This window comes from Ambystoma mexicanum, chromosome 5p, assembly GCF_040938575.1.
Source record: "Ambystoma mexicanum isolate Mex_15411 chromosome 5p, UKY_AmexF1_1, whole genome shotgun sequence".
In the NCBI taxonomy this organism is placed as follows: domain Eukaryota; kingdom Metazoa; phylum Chordata; class Amphibia; order Caudata; family Ambystomatidae; genus Ambystoma; species Ambystoma mexicanum.
In genome coordinates this window covers 934,982,883-934,997,524 of record NC_090930.1, presented here as the reverse complement: position 1 = coordinate 934,997,524, position 14,642 = coordinate 934,982,883, and the positions used below count along the sequence as shown (strand labels likewise).

At 43.1% G+C, this 14,642-nt stretch overlaps 1 protein-coding gene across 1 annotated transcript in view; it reads left to right on the top strand.

Annotated features, from left to right (window-relative positions):
- The window catches only part of NAPG (NSF attachment protein gamma), a 307,511-nt gene that overhangs the window by 265,202 nt on the left and 27,667 nt on the right, over positions 1-14,642 (top strand). The window contains exon 11 of the mRNA XM_069613376.1: positions 11,891-12,020. Within this exon, the coding sequence (XP_069469477.1) occupies positions 11,891-12,020 (130 nt within the window). The remainder of the gene's footprint in view (positions 1-11,890; positions 12,021-14,642) is intronic.

Here is a 14,642-nt window from a genome sequence, read left to right as displayed (position 1 = left end):
GCCCCAAAATGAATCCAGTAATCCGAGATTCCAATTTTTGGAATATGGAGTTTTGGATGTAAACCGTTTTCATTGTATTCTCTTTAAAAGAATCAGAGCATGCCTTTTAGGGCAAGAGAATATGAGCTTCTGCTTAATCTACTCCTTATGTACTCTGTAAAACTAGACTTCATGGTCATTCTAAGGTCTTGATACTGTGCTTATGACCTTACAAAAATGGGAGGAATCACTATTAAGCTTTCTTCATCATCTTTCCGGTTCCAGTACCTGGGTATGCTGAAAACCTGAGCATTGACTAGGCTAGCAGATTCTGTGATGTGTTCCCCCCCCCACTACTTACAGAGCTGCATTTTCTTTTTTGTTGCTATGGAGGGGACTGTTTTCTGTACGACATAAGGTAACATTATCGGAGAACCACTTGCGCCATTCCCATTTTGGACACTATCTAGGGGTACAGGACATACATTATGAAAACATCTATTACAACTTCTCCTTTTACTGCTAGACCTGGTAAAAAAAAAAGTGCGAGGCTCCGGACAGTGTACCCTTGTGTTTGTGAAGACATCCTCGCCAAGGCTATGTCAACATTTGTAGCAGCTCAAAGATGTTCATTAAACCCTATTTAACCCCTTGCTATTCCATTCCACAGAGAAGGATGGAGATTGGGAACGTTGGGGTAGGGTTACTTCAACTGACTACTGATCATCAGTGCTGCCAACATACTAGTGATTAGTGCTGGTTCAATATTCACCTGTGGTAAAGGATGCATTATTATTTCCATTATCTCCCAGAAAATAATTCGGTAGAGGTAAGGAATTATTATTGCACTGATTGAGTACAGCCCTAGCTTCGGGCAGCAACTGAGTGCTTTTCAAGTCATATGGGGAAGTAATTGGTGAGTGAAGCAGATTGCAAGGAATCCATACAGGGGAATGGGGAGTTAACAACGGGGGAGTAATATTATTAAGGAAGGACAAATATTATAAACTAACAAAGACATCTCTAATTCTGGGTTTAGGCAAATGGAGCTAGCTATCTTGAGAGTGCTGGCTTTCAGACATGAGGTCCAAGCTAGGGTCCTCGGTGAGCTATTTTGTGGTAATTATCTTTTTGACACTTTGTAATGTATTGTAATGTAAATCAAAATGGAGTGGCGTGGCCCAATGACCCAGAATGATGTTTGTTATAGACCCAGAAAAACAAAACCTAATCAAAGAGAGCTAGACGGGTGTCTCGACCCATTTAGAAAAAAAAGGTATTGATCTTTTTCCTCCATATTTGCGAATATCTTCCATTAGGCCATTCCAAATGTTAGCAGTGACAACAGCACTGGACTTGCCCAATCATTTTGAGAGTCTCAAACTATTTAAAATCCTAGCATAGCATGAAGCTGCTCTCCGTGGCTGAGAAAAGGAATGCCATTTCAGGTGGTTGCAAATATAGATGGTGTCTTTTCTATATAGGGCTCTATGTGCAGTGGTAAGAAGCTTAAAGGTAATCCTGTTCTTCACAGGAAACCAATCAAGCTTTATCATCAAAGGGGAAATTTAGTGTATGTAGGGGTGTTCAATAGAACCCGAGCAGATCTATTTTGCATCACTTGGAGTCTGCAAGATGGAAGTTGAAGAGCCGACATATAACGCATTGCATCCCTTGGCAATAGTTTCACAATGCTTTTCCGATAATGAAGGCCTGACCTGTTAGAGGATCATTAGCTACAAGTTTGTCAGCACTAGTGACCATGTTTAATTGACTCAATGAGAGAGTGGAATCTAAGGTGAAACCCAAGGTTTTGACATGGGATTGAACTTTAATGTTGTGTCCTGCAATGTTAAATTCTGGCTAAATAACCATGGCGTTTTGTGTTCGATGAGGGGATGCAAGAAGCTTGTTGTATTTGATACCTACGAATAACTTCTGTCTTTGCTATTTCTGTATTGCTGTCACTGATTCACTTACTGTCTGTAGCAAACACTGTGATACCCCTGGGTTTGGCCGTTACATAAATGCCATAAAAAATAAAATAAATAGATAAAGCATCATTTTGTTTTGATCCTGATTCAGACCTAGCTAATACCCAGTAATCCAATTAACTATTTTGTTACATTTGAGCTGTATATGGGCAGTGTTAATCTCAGGGTCCTGGTCAAGGCGAATTAGTATTTGTGTACCATCTGCATCATTCTAAAAAACGGCTCTGAGGTCAACTAATAGGCCATGGAGCAGCCTCATGTACATATTAAATAATAATCTTGACTCTGGTCTTGTTGCTAAGAAATGGCATAACTCAGAAGGCAGCATTCTCCGATATCGGAAACAAGCTCCTAATATGTTAAAATAACAGAGAGTGCTCAGTGGTATCAAAAGCAGCTGATAGTGCAGAAGCATCCCCAGACCTACGTGGCCTTCATCCGTGATCTGGAAAAGTGAATTTTATGTCCATGAGTACCATTATGCCTCTAGCAGTCCAGAAGCCAGATTTACGATCATTCTGTGGCAGATGGGACTTTGCGTTCACTAAAGGGTGCCTTGATGAACCGACTCGTTAATGGTCCTACCAAATCCCCACATGCCTTAATAACAGCAGCAGGAGATGGATGAACGGGCAGTTTGTGGGTTTAAGGAAGGACGAAAGGGCATCCCATTTATGAGAGGTAGGCTCAAAATTGAAATCGCTCACCATCTTTAACTTTCTGATCAAATACCACTACTCTTGCTGGGAGGGGTTCACTGTTGTGCTTAACCTGAACGAGAGTCCACTAAATATTGAATATGCTCCCTGACTTTGGGAATAATAGCTGCATTTCCTTGCACCAAACTAGAGCTTGGGGTATGAGACTGACCAAAGTACCATGATGTTTCAACCTATTGAGGGCTCTGAAATATTCCCTAGTGGAGTGATCGGCAGCTTCAATCTGGGAAATGTAATAACTTCTTTTTGCTTCCATGATGGCTTTTTTGAATGCGTAATCTTGCATATCAAAGTTCAGCATGGGTTAAAGTGTTTGGGGTTTCTTCTCTGTTTCTATTCTAGGTTTCTGGCAATCAGTTTAAGAGATGCACAAAAGGGAGAAAACTGCTTATTAGCAAACTTGTTTATCTTTGATTTTACATTCCAGAAGAGCAAGACAAGTCTACTTTTTCAGCGATTTTCATGTTATGCACCGAGACTATCATCGACATGGGTAGCACTTTCCAAATGAGAGGAAATCTCTTGGAGGAGAGGGTTAAGAAGGCTAGCTGTTAATTTTATTTTATTTCTGAAAATTATAGACACGTGGTCGTTATCCACTGATGATGTAAATTGGGCTTTGGCTATATAAAATGAAATAGTAGCATGATTGGACAAATTAACCGGCAGCAGCCGCGAGTTAGGTGTAATACTCGAGGCGATGATCCATTCTAAAGTTCGAACTGTAATGTGAGTGTTTTCTTAAAAGGAAAAGCCAAGCTCCTAAAGAATAGTGTTAAAGCATAGCCTGTGAATCATTGACATCATTAACATCTAGGTTAAATGGCACAAGACAATCTCATAAGAGAAAAAGTTAGTACTAACAGATAATAAATAAATGTAGAGCTACAGTGATGAAGACGATGGATCATTGTAATTTTTAAGGCAAAAGGAGAAATACTTTTGTAGCTTAGACATACAACTTCACAGCCAAGTATAATTTCAGCAGACGAGAGGCTATTCCACCGCTATTCGCTAATTTCCTATGTACTCATTTTTACAATCCTCTGGAAGAGTGGCAACCACAGCCAAGCTAGGGCATTTTTTGAGCCAGGTCTCGTGATGGCTAATAAATGTTGCTTATGCTGTCTAAATAAATCATAAATCTCAATGGATTGGCAGAGAACCCATCAGTATTAATTAAAGCACAAGTAGACACATTCAAGTGACTGGACATGCAATTCTGTACAAAGCTGGTGTTTTCTATAGACTACAAGCTCAGGAGAGACGAATGATGCTTAACATAGAGAAGATGCATCGTCCCACTGGATGACGAACTCTACAAAAAAGGTTCAAGATGGGCAATCTGATGTGGAGGTTTAGAGTGAGACGGAGCCACTAATCTTGAGTGAAGAGTTCAACAGGAGCCAAGAGCGTTTAAAATACATTTTCTAAGGGAAGCAACATAAGACCAGTAGAAAGGGCTCGATAATTCGGTCCGATGGCACAGGCTGGAACGAGCTCCCCAAATCCCTCAGGAGGATAATCGTGCCACCTTTAGGAAAATTCTTAAGACCAGGTTGTTAAGGTTGAACCCTAGAGTAGTTTTCTCTGCAGTTTTTGTCTCTGTTGTATGTTTTTTTGTTCAGCGCCTGGATGCCTGAGGGCTTTGGCTCTATATAAGCATACAGTAATGAGTAAATATCCTCATCCAACTGAGCACTTGTGGCCTGTGAAAGCAGCCATGGGAGACAGTTTTCCAGAGCAGATTGATATAATCAGAAGTATTTCTCCACAATATTCTTGAAACGTGTAGACAGAAAACTTGTAGCCATGCTGGTAGCCCCCTGCACCAAAACGATGTAAACCTAAATCGAGCACAAAGGAAGTCTGGGCTGGTAAAACACTAGCCAAGCATTCTGGGCTCAGCTCTCCAGGCAATAACAGGCAGTAACTGCAGTAACTGACTGCGCTGACTGCTGTTATGCCTGTTATGCCTGAGCACTGTGACCGCATGAGTGGATAGGAAAGGTAGTTCCCAATGCGTTGCAATTCATATAAAATAGCGCCTCAATACAATCTGTCAGTAAGTAGACGACCGTAAAGTCAAACATGTGCATCAATCAGGAGCCAGATATTGAAAGTAACAGCCGTGTCACCTCACGCCGTCACAAGCCTGTTATGCCCTTTTGCCACAAGTGAATGACGTCTGAGCATTGCGACGGCGCGGATTGACCGATGCAAATGCAAGAAGTAGGTTTCATGAAAGGTGGGGTTTAGTGGTCCTCTCGAGGTTCAAGATGCCAGGGTATGGTTGCTGCCTGTACTGGGTTTTTCATATCCAAGTCATTAAAGTACCTCTCCATCATACATTGGGTAAAAGAAAATGCTCTAAACATCAGGCGGCAGCGACGGGAGGCTTGGATCATTGTAGGTGCCAAACCTCTCAACAGACTTTATTCTTCATTGTTACCTCACTTGGTATTCAGCAGCCCACTGGGATGATCAGCCACCACCTCCACAGGTGCCAAGAAATAAAGTCTGATCATTGTGTGCTGCAAGTTGTGAAATAGCAAGTTATTTATGGCTAAACCTTCTTTGACTCCACCAGTTAAGACACCAGCAAGATTCCCCATTACTGGCCAAAGAAGTGTGATCATTCCAGTCGGAGGATGGCAGTAGAGGAGCTTTAAAAGCTACAATTCCTAATGAGGAAAAGGAACAGGGAATGGAAACCCATCCTTAACCTCCACGTATGCAAGTACTTTAAGAACAAGTCCATTAGGCTGTCTGCTTTAAAAAAGAGTCATCCTCTATTCAGTGCCTGCAGAAGGAAGATTTTCTCACTACAGTGTATTTGAAGATGCATATTTGTATGTGCTGATACATTTTAGCTATGGTAAAGTGCTCCTGTAACCCTATGCTCAGCCTTCTATGATGTCCAAAGTATATTGGGAAGGCTGAAGGGTATAAACGCATCTCGATTACTGGCTGGTTAATTTTTAGATGATAGCTAGCCCTCCTGTGAGCAAACGCATCACTCATAGTTTTCCATCAACTGAAAATATATTTTCTACAACCATATGATATGATATGATATGGCATTACACAAGCACTGTTTCAGCGTACAGCAGTGAAAACCTAAGTATTGCTAGCGCTTTTGTCGAGGATAGACAAACCGTACTTTTCAAAAATGTCAATTTGCACCATACAAATCTGTCCTTTTTGTGAGTGATGTTGGCATGCATTTTGGTAATTCCAAATTCCTTCCTACAGAATTAGACCACTTCAATACGAACTGGATTAACAGGGGTGCAGTTGACTCATATGTGAGGATTACAGTCCTCTATGAGCCACATTCGGAACAGCGTTCTGTTGGTGATCAAACAAATGCAACATTCTTAAGGGTTTTTCTACTGCTCTGTAAAAAGCTATTAGTTGGATCAAGAAAATACCTTGCACGTCTTAGAATTCAGGCCGTTATGATTGACACCGAAGTCCTTTCCACCCAGCAGAAAGGATAAGTACGGTCACGATCGAAGTTCTTAACACCACCTCAGCGTCCTATGTCACAAAAGAAGGCCCCACGAGATCCCGGCAGTTGTCCAATGAAGCTCAACTATTGTGAACTTGTGCCCATCAAGGTCCACCTTCTACTAGGGCATTTACAGCATGACACATGAGAAGGCATAGTTCAGGACTTCACAGTTCCTGGAGGAATACATTGAGGTCCTGATTGTGACACTGCCCCCTTTACACTTGCTGTCGAAAGGAACAGAAAATATTTTCCTCCTGGTGTTCTAGGTGGATGTAGTCTTAGTTGGCAGATTGCTTTCAGATTGTGTCTTAACGTCTGCATTTGGCAAAACCAGGCCTTCAGAATGTGTCCATCAGATGGTATCTTTCCGTGATTGCCTGTTACAAAAAGATAGGATGTGTGTTTATTTTGTATTAGATTTTAGTCCTTCAAAATAAAAACATGCATTGACAAGACACCTTGTACAAAAGGTTTTTTGATGGCTTCATCAGTCCCACTGCTGGGTGTGTTACAATCCTTAACTAGGTCATCAATAATATGGCAGTTAATGTATTAAACCAACCAGAGGCGAAAACAGTGCATGGGGACACTACAAGACAAACTTCAAATACATTTTCAATAAATACATTATTTGCAGATGGGGGATTATTGGAGTTAGGTGGAATGATGGCACTACGATTATGGGGGTCCTTGCTGCAAGAGAAGGTGGTTCGTATGGTGATTCTTAAGAAGGTGATCCTTAATCCCTAGAAATGACTAACCCATGAAATTAACATCATTATTATTGTTAAGGAATTTCTTAATGGGGTTCCCAAACACCACTACTCCTCCCTCCAGTGGCTTCCTGGATGCTCCACATAATTCTTGGGAACTTGAAGCACCCTCCTGAACTGATTGCAGGGCAGACATTAAGTTCCTTTTGTGTTTCTGAAATCAGTACGAGGGTCCGATTACATGTGCCCTGCCTCCATCTTGGGGATCTGATGAGGTATATGATTCCATTTTCACGAGTTAATCCACAAAATAAGAGCCAAGACTGATATGTAGCCTGATTTATGGATCCCAGCCCCACTGAGCTTCTTCAGTCATACAACCAGTGGTCGAAGTGTATGAAAAGAAGTAGTGGAACTATGTTCCCTACTGGCCTGTACCGCTCCCCACAAACCCCATCGCCACACACCCTCCCATGCACAATACAAACACCAAAACACATGTGCCTGCTGTTTAGGGGAACGCTCAGTGCACTGAAAGTTACAACTTCTTCCTACACTTTTATTTTAAAACGAAAACATTCCGGAAACGGTTTCTTTTTAAAATAAAAGTATAGGAACTGTAACACTTAATTAAAAGAAGTAGAGGAGCACCGCTCCCGCCCACTTCGACCACTGAATACAACAGCCATTTTTAAACAACCTTACCACAATGCCTTCCCTACCCATCCTCTATTCAAATTCTCTGTTTCACCTCAAGATGCTCTTCCATCATAGCAAGTTTATATCCTACCACTTGACCCACCAGAACTTGCTCATCTTCAATAATCGAGGAGGGTGCTAATATACTGAGCCCCATCATCGCAGCCATGATCAATTCCTCATTTGTGAGTTAATTCCCAATGCATTGAAAGGAGCATGGGTTACCGTTTTGCAAAAATAGTCACCCTGGATCAGATGGCCTGCTCGAGCTTCCGCCCTACGTTCCATTTCTGCTGAACATTCGAGATGAAGTAGCTATGATCAAACTGCAGGTTGTTGTTGAGCAAGGGTGACGAATAGTCTGGCTTTTTACCAGCTAGAGGTATGGAACTGGCCTTAACTGACATCCAGAACTGTTGCAATTAGTTGACAACAGACACTCCAGCCTCCTCATGCTCCTGGACTTTTCGTTGGCACTTGATTTATTAGATCATAACATCCTTATCAAATTCTTTTAAGAGATTATCGGTGCCTCAAAGCGGCTTTGTAACTTCTTTCCTCTCCAACAGAATCTCCACTGTAAAGATTGGGAAGTTCCAATCGTAAAGGAAGTAGTCAATTGCGATCTGTTAGAGGGCACCTGTATATCCCTGTCGTTGTTTAATGTCTATCTGAAGCCCTTACATGATCCTCTGTCCATGCTGGTGGTCTTCTTTCATAATGTTGCTGACAACACTCAATTTATCTTTAATCTCCAGAAGAATATACATATTACCACTATATGCATACTTTAGAAAGCAAAACTCCTACTGGTCTCTTTTCCTAAATCTCTGCACCCAGTTTATCTTGATTGCCCAGAAATCCACTATACCTTTCAATCCCTATTCTACAAGAAGTAAATGCTCTGTGTGTATATTTGATTGTTCTGCCTGTGGGAGCTCAAATCAATTCTGTCATCAGTTTAGCAAAATTTAATTTAATGCTGCTACTTCAACTGCACCAGTTACTCTCAGATGCTCACTCTGCTACCATAGCAGTAGCTATCTTGATCCCGAAATTGTTTTACTTTTGTGTGTTGTGCACTGGCTCATCAAAATGCCCACTCTGTCTTCCCTTACTCCTACAAAGTACACAGCACGGAGAGTAACAAATACACCAAGATATAGTCACATCTATCCTGTGCTCAGGAAATTTCACTGGCTCCCCATGAATTCTCGAATTCTGTTCAACCTCTTTGTCTAGCCCGCAAATCTATGGCCACAGTCCACTTCCCTTAAAACATTGTCTGAAAATATGCACTATGACCTGTGCCCAGAGGTCCAGTTTCACAAACTTGCTCTATGTTCGTAGCCTGCGGTGTACGGTGTGCTTGCACGCTTCTTGCAGCCAAATATTGAGTCTATCGTACGATCAATACAGTTGCCTGGAAACTCTCCTTGTTTTCCAAAAGCAAATCAAATAACTGTTCTCAGCCTTCTTCTCTTCTTGTTGATATCTGATCCTACTAGGTACAGCGCTGAGATACCCACAGATTGTAGGTCCATGCAGCAACAATAACAACTACACACGTGCTACATAATGCTTTTGCAAATCTGAAGATGGCCACCTGATCTGAAAACTGCAGACTCTTGCCCCCTCATTGGTTAGTGCAGAAAATATTCAAAGTTAGGTGCATTAACCTTGTTTATTTTGCTAATGCATTACTAGACAGAGTGGATTCTCAGGCTGAATGTAAACAGATAAGTAACTTGTCAGGAAAACCTTTGATAAAGGCCTGGCAGGACCTTTACGGGCAAGAGGGTAGTGAAGGCTGAAATCCCTTCTTTCTAGTCCATTGATTGGGTGGATATATAGGTGAGTCATTTCGTTAAGCATTGTGAGATAGGCATGGTTTCAGAAGGTAGACACAGACACAAATGAACAGTTTAGAAAACCTTCATTTAACTTTAAAGGGGTTGGAGACCTCCTAACTGGCCCTATCTCTATAGTCTCGACCATCAAATTAAATTAAAGGATGTCAAAGTCAGTCTGTCAAAATAATAAAGGTGTCTGTATCAAACCTAATCTTGCCCTCACTTAATTCTAAAATCATAATGTATACGGGGTTAGGTCAAAACAAAAGAATGAGTCAAATAATATCAGGATGGTACCTGAGCTTGTTCCACAGCTCCTTTCCCCAAGCTGGAGTCACTCCACTCCAAAGTTCCTTTGCTTCACGTGGTTTACAAGAAAAGTTCCTTGGCTTCAGGATTCACACAAAGTTCCTCGGGTGTTAAGGGCCTTTGTTCCACATAACTTAGAAGCCCTTTTCGTTACACTCTCTCTGGAATATACAGGTCACAATTTCACTTGTACTCAGTTTCATCAATAGGGGAGCCTTCCCCTGTGCTTTGCTTACTGCATAGTTTATTTCTCCTGTATCCTCAGATTCAAACGTCTGGGTTCTCTTCCCCAAAAGCTCATTACTTTTTTCACACTGGGGTTCCTTCCCCCAACGCTTCAACAATCCTTCAATGGTTTACGTGACGGAGACCTTTGCAAACGTATAGTATTCACTATCCCTGTGCGGGACCAATCTGTCAGTGAGGCTTTCACACAGTCGTGCTCCTGGTACTGTTTTACTTCATAACACACTAACATAGACTTTCCCAAACGCACAGTATCTTGGTCGGCCCTGCGCAGGACCGCGCTGTTATTAAGGCCATCTACACAGTTTGTGCTTCTCGCATTTTACTTCATTTGGTCGGGCCCCTGGCACTATCTTTCACAATTCTCACTTGGTCGTGCCCCGGGCCCTGTCTTTCACAATTCTCCTTGTGGGTCCCAGACCCTGTTCTAAATTCTCATTACGGGTCCCAGACCCTGTTAGATGATTCCATAAACATAAGCATTCTTCCTCTGTAATTCACAATCTTAAAAGGTCTCTCTTCACTCGTGTAAACGTACACGCGTCCTTGCCATCACTTTGTTTCTTATCACACTCTTTCAACAATGGACAATTGAAGCTTTCATCTTCATCGCGTCTCTCGCCATATGTGTGTTCTCATTTTTCAACATTGTATTTCACTTGCACTTCGTGCCTTTCACAAACCGGACTCCCTTCTGCTTTGACATCACCGGCTGTGTTTCTTTTTATCGCCTATTAAGGTCGGGGTCTCCTCCGCTGCCCACCCCACCCCCCCGAAACTCCGGGCCTTCTTGCACGCCCAGGGGAATAAGCACCTATGCCAGAATTTCTCTTTGGAGTTTGTTTCCTCAAGCAACCCCCTTCTGGCTCCTTGGAGACACGGCTCCTTCGCCACGCTTTCTGTAGCCTTTCCACACCTCCGGCCCTCAGCCTCTCGGCACTTCATTCTCCGCACACAGATTTCCGGGTACCTAGGTGACCAAGTTCGCCTCCCTGCTCGACCTCCAACTCGTGTTCCTTCTCGGGCTCTAGCTCGCTCTGATGGCTTGGCACTGAGAAGGGATCCCTTGCTGGACTCAGCCATGCAGCCTCCCTCCTGCTCTCCCAACTGCATCCGACTCTGGTCCCTCAACAGCTTCCTTTTATGCCTGTGTTTTGTCAATGGGCTGCAGGTGTGTTGAGGCTTGGGTTTGCCTGACCTTGCCTGACTCTTTAGTGGGACAATTTAAGGGTAGGTGGTAGTCTTTCTTCTGTTTCTTAAGGTGTCTCCTACAGGTCATCTTCACTACTCTGTTGTCTCTTCATCTTCTTTGTATTATTCGAAAATGAGGAGAGGGAAATGAAATGGGATTGCAAATATCCCATGCAAGCGGAGGAAGGGGTTTCAGAGGGAAAGGGGGAGATGTTATGCGTTTCAAAATACCCCTTATAAGGGGATGAGTTATATGATTGTGGGTAATTGGAAGAAGGGGGATACCATGTCTCGCCTAGGGTACTCCTATGAGACCAACCCTGAACTCCCCTATCCATGTGATTTTTTGTTTTCCCCCTCGCTCGTCCACCCCCAGGGTTGGGATCCAAGAGCGACGGACCTCACCTGGCCACCTTCTAGAGGATTCTCTTGGTCTACCTGGAAAATACCTCTAGGTTTCTCCAAGCATATTAAAGGCAAATTAAGTAAGCTATGCCATGCTCAAATATAGGTGGCGGGCGCTCTAATTCATTGTGTAGCTTTCATGGAGGCTGTTTTTCTGACTCCACCATTGTGATGAACAAACGGCCACCAATGTACAGTTGTAAGCAAATGACTTTATGTGCTAAAACAATTTCAATCATCCTTATAAAATTGTGCATCGTTAAAGCTTACCAGGTTTTAATGGAACTGAAGACTGTGCCGCCTTGGAAAATCTTCTAGAAGGGTATGACCAGCAAGACCAGGATCAGGTTTCTACAGTCTGCAATTCAGCTCTTTTTAAATACATGGACAATGACGTAAGTTGATGTTTTTCTTCGGCTTTTCTGTGAAGGGGCTACAATTGCAATGACTTGAGCTTGAGTACAATGGTCAATCATCTGTTCTTGTGTTTGTGATTTTTTAAATGTGGAAAACGTACACATGTACACCGTTTTACATTGTACCAGGATTTGGTAAATAGTTATTTGCCTTTAGTAAAAGTTAAAAATACATTTTTTTATTTTTTATTTATCCCACTCTCCAAAGCAGCAGTTTGAGGTAACTCAGACAACAATTATGCACAATGCAAGTGTTTTCATTCATATCACACTTACAGTAGGCAATGTGAGCTGCTCAGCCCTTTGTCATCCAGCATTTAATCCTGAACAGTAGCAACATGTTGATTTTTGTATAATAATGTGCAGTTGAGTTCCCCCTCTCCAGCCCCATCACATATTTGTGGTTAAGAATAAATGAAAATGTTTGTAGTCTGTGTGCTCAGTTTATTTCATCAAAGAAATATGTAGGAATCAGATAATCTGTTGTATTTGTACCACACAGGTTGTAGTAGGTGTTATGATATTCAAGCTCCCACCACTTCTTTGCTTCCCTGCATTTTACTACCCTGATTTCATGGTGTGTGGCTGACCGGTCCTGACTTGGCAATGCTGTCCCTCCCAACATTCAACGGCCTGCCTGCATCTGTTATAGAGATGCAGAGTTTGGAGCTTCTGCAAAATCTGTGCCACGAATGTTTAAGTGACTAAACTCAAATAAGCAGAATAAGAAAAAGATAGGAAACCGAGTTGAAAAGAAGGGGCGAGAGATAAACCATGACAGATGGAGGGGGAGGGGAGCAGGAAGATTGAGTGGTGTAACAGAGGAAGTAAGAAAGTGTATGTCTAGGGAGAGAAGGGGAGATGTAGATATGGAAACGAGACCAAAGAAGCAGAAAATAGAAAACTAGAGAAAGTGGAAATTAGTGAAAAAGAGGAGCAATAAAGATGGAGTGAAGGAGGAAGTGAGAGTGCAAGCAGAGAAAGATTTGAATGAGACATGTAAAGTCACAGGGAAGAGAGATGGGGGTTAAATACACATTCCAAAACATATATTTTCCGCTATAAAGGCTAACTGTATCTGCCTTCCTAATGTAGGACGTACTGTCATGTCCAAATACTGGTATGTCTTTGCTTTTTAAACAGGTATATAGTACTACCATGTTTTTTAGTTTGTGTTTGTAAGGCTTTGAAATACTACAATTTGTGTCTTCAACATATTTGCTTGCAAGGGATTCCGCTGTAAAGGAGGAGCCAAATGCTTCTACAGGAAGTCATGTCTCCAGGCTACCTATATGCTGGGAAACGGACGTTGCGACATGCACACCAGTGACATTGACTATTCTGATGAAAAGTCTTCGAGACAAGGGCCCTCATGACGACCCTGGCGGTAAGTAACGGTCATTACCGGCATGGCGCAATTAACGTGTCCGTGCTGGCCAGATACCGCTAAAAGCGGCACATTACGACATCTCGGGCACGAGCATTGCGCCATGCCGGTAATGCAATCACCGCCATGCCGCTAAAGTCCTTAAAACGCCACTTAACGGCATCGTATGCCACGGAAATAGCACGCCCGCCACCCTAGCTATCGATATTAGGGGTGACCGCAAATAAGCGGATCCGGAAGTTGCGTCATCGCACAGGAACGGGAAAGAGCACGGCGGCCATCTTCAAAAACACAATCCTTTGCCATCCTCTACAACCAGTGGACACCTGACCCCCACAACCTCCACAAACCTTCTCCTACACCCATTAATCATCAGAATGCCTAAAGTTCTGAAAAGAAACGGAGATCGGCTGCGGCAGGAGCGCTTTTCTAGGGAGGAGTTAAATATGTTGGCTGAAACCCTACAAGAGCATGCCGATGTAGTCTTCTCAACAGAGATGACCAGACCAGCGATCATGAGAAAGAAGTCCATATGGGCCATGGTAGCCCAGAGGGTCAGTGCAGTCGGCACAACACCCCGAAATGCCAGACAGTGCAGAAAAAGGTGGGAAGATCTACGTCTCCGCGTCAGGAGTATACTGGCAGCGAATAGAAATCTGGGCATGGCGACTGGCGGAGGAGCTGAGTCGCCCATCAAAATGCAGCCGTGGGAGGAGATATGTGCCGCAACCATAGGCACCGAGTGCATAGAGGGGGTCGGAGATATGGAGAGAGGAGCCCCGAGATCAGGCGACGCAGGTAGTTGCCTTAAATCCAGCCATGCAAAACTCACTGAAGTCCAGATTTTTGGGAAGTGCAATGATGCTCAACAGGGTCAACACGACACATTAGCAGAAGATTGCCTACAGGCAGTGCTGACCTCCACCTTGTACACATGCATTATGCACACCCTTCCTGTAGCGACCCACATGCCTCCATGCTTCTACCACATTAGAGGGAGACAACCTGTATGTCACTGCCTCCAATGTGCACCATCTAGTAATCAAAATGAATGCAGCCATCTCAATGCCTGCTCAATGTCCGCAGACCCATCACTAACCCTTTCCCTCCTTTGGTCTACCACAGGCTCTCATTCGGACAGTGCCGACGAAGACACTGGCACTACACCTGCCAAGAAGGCCAGGCCTGAAGACCCAAAACACCGTCCCTCCACC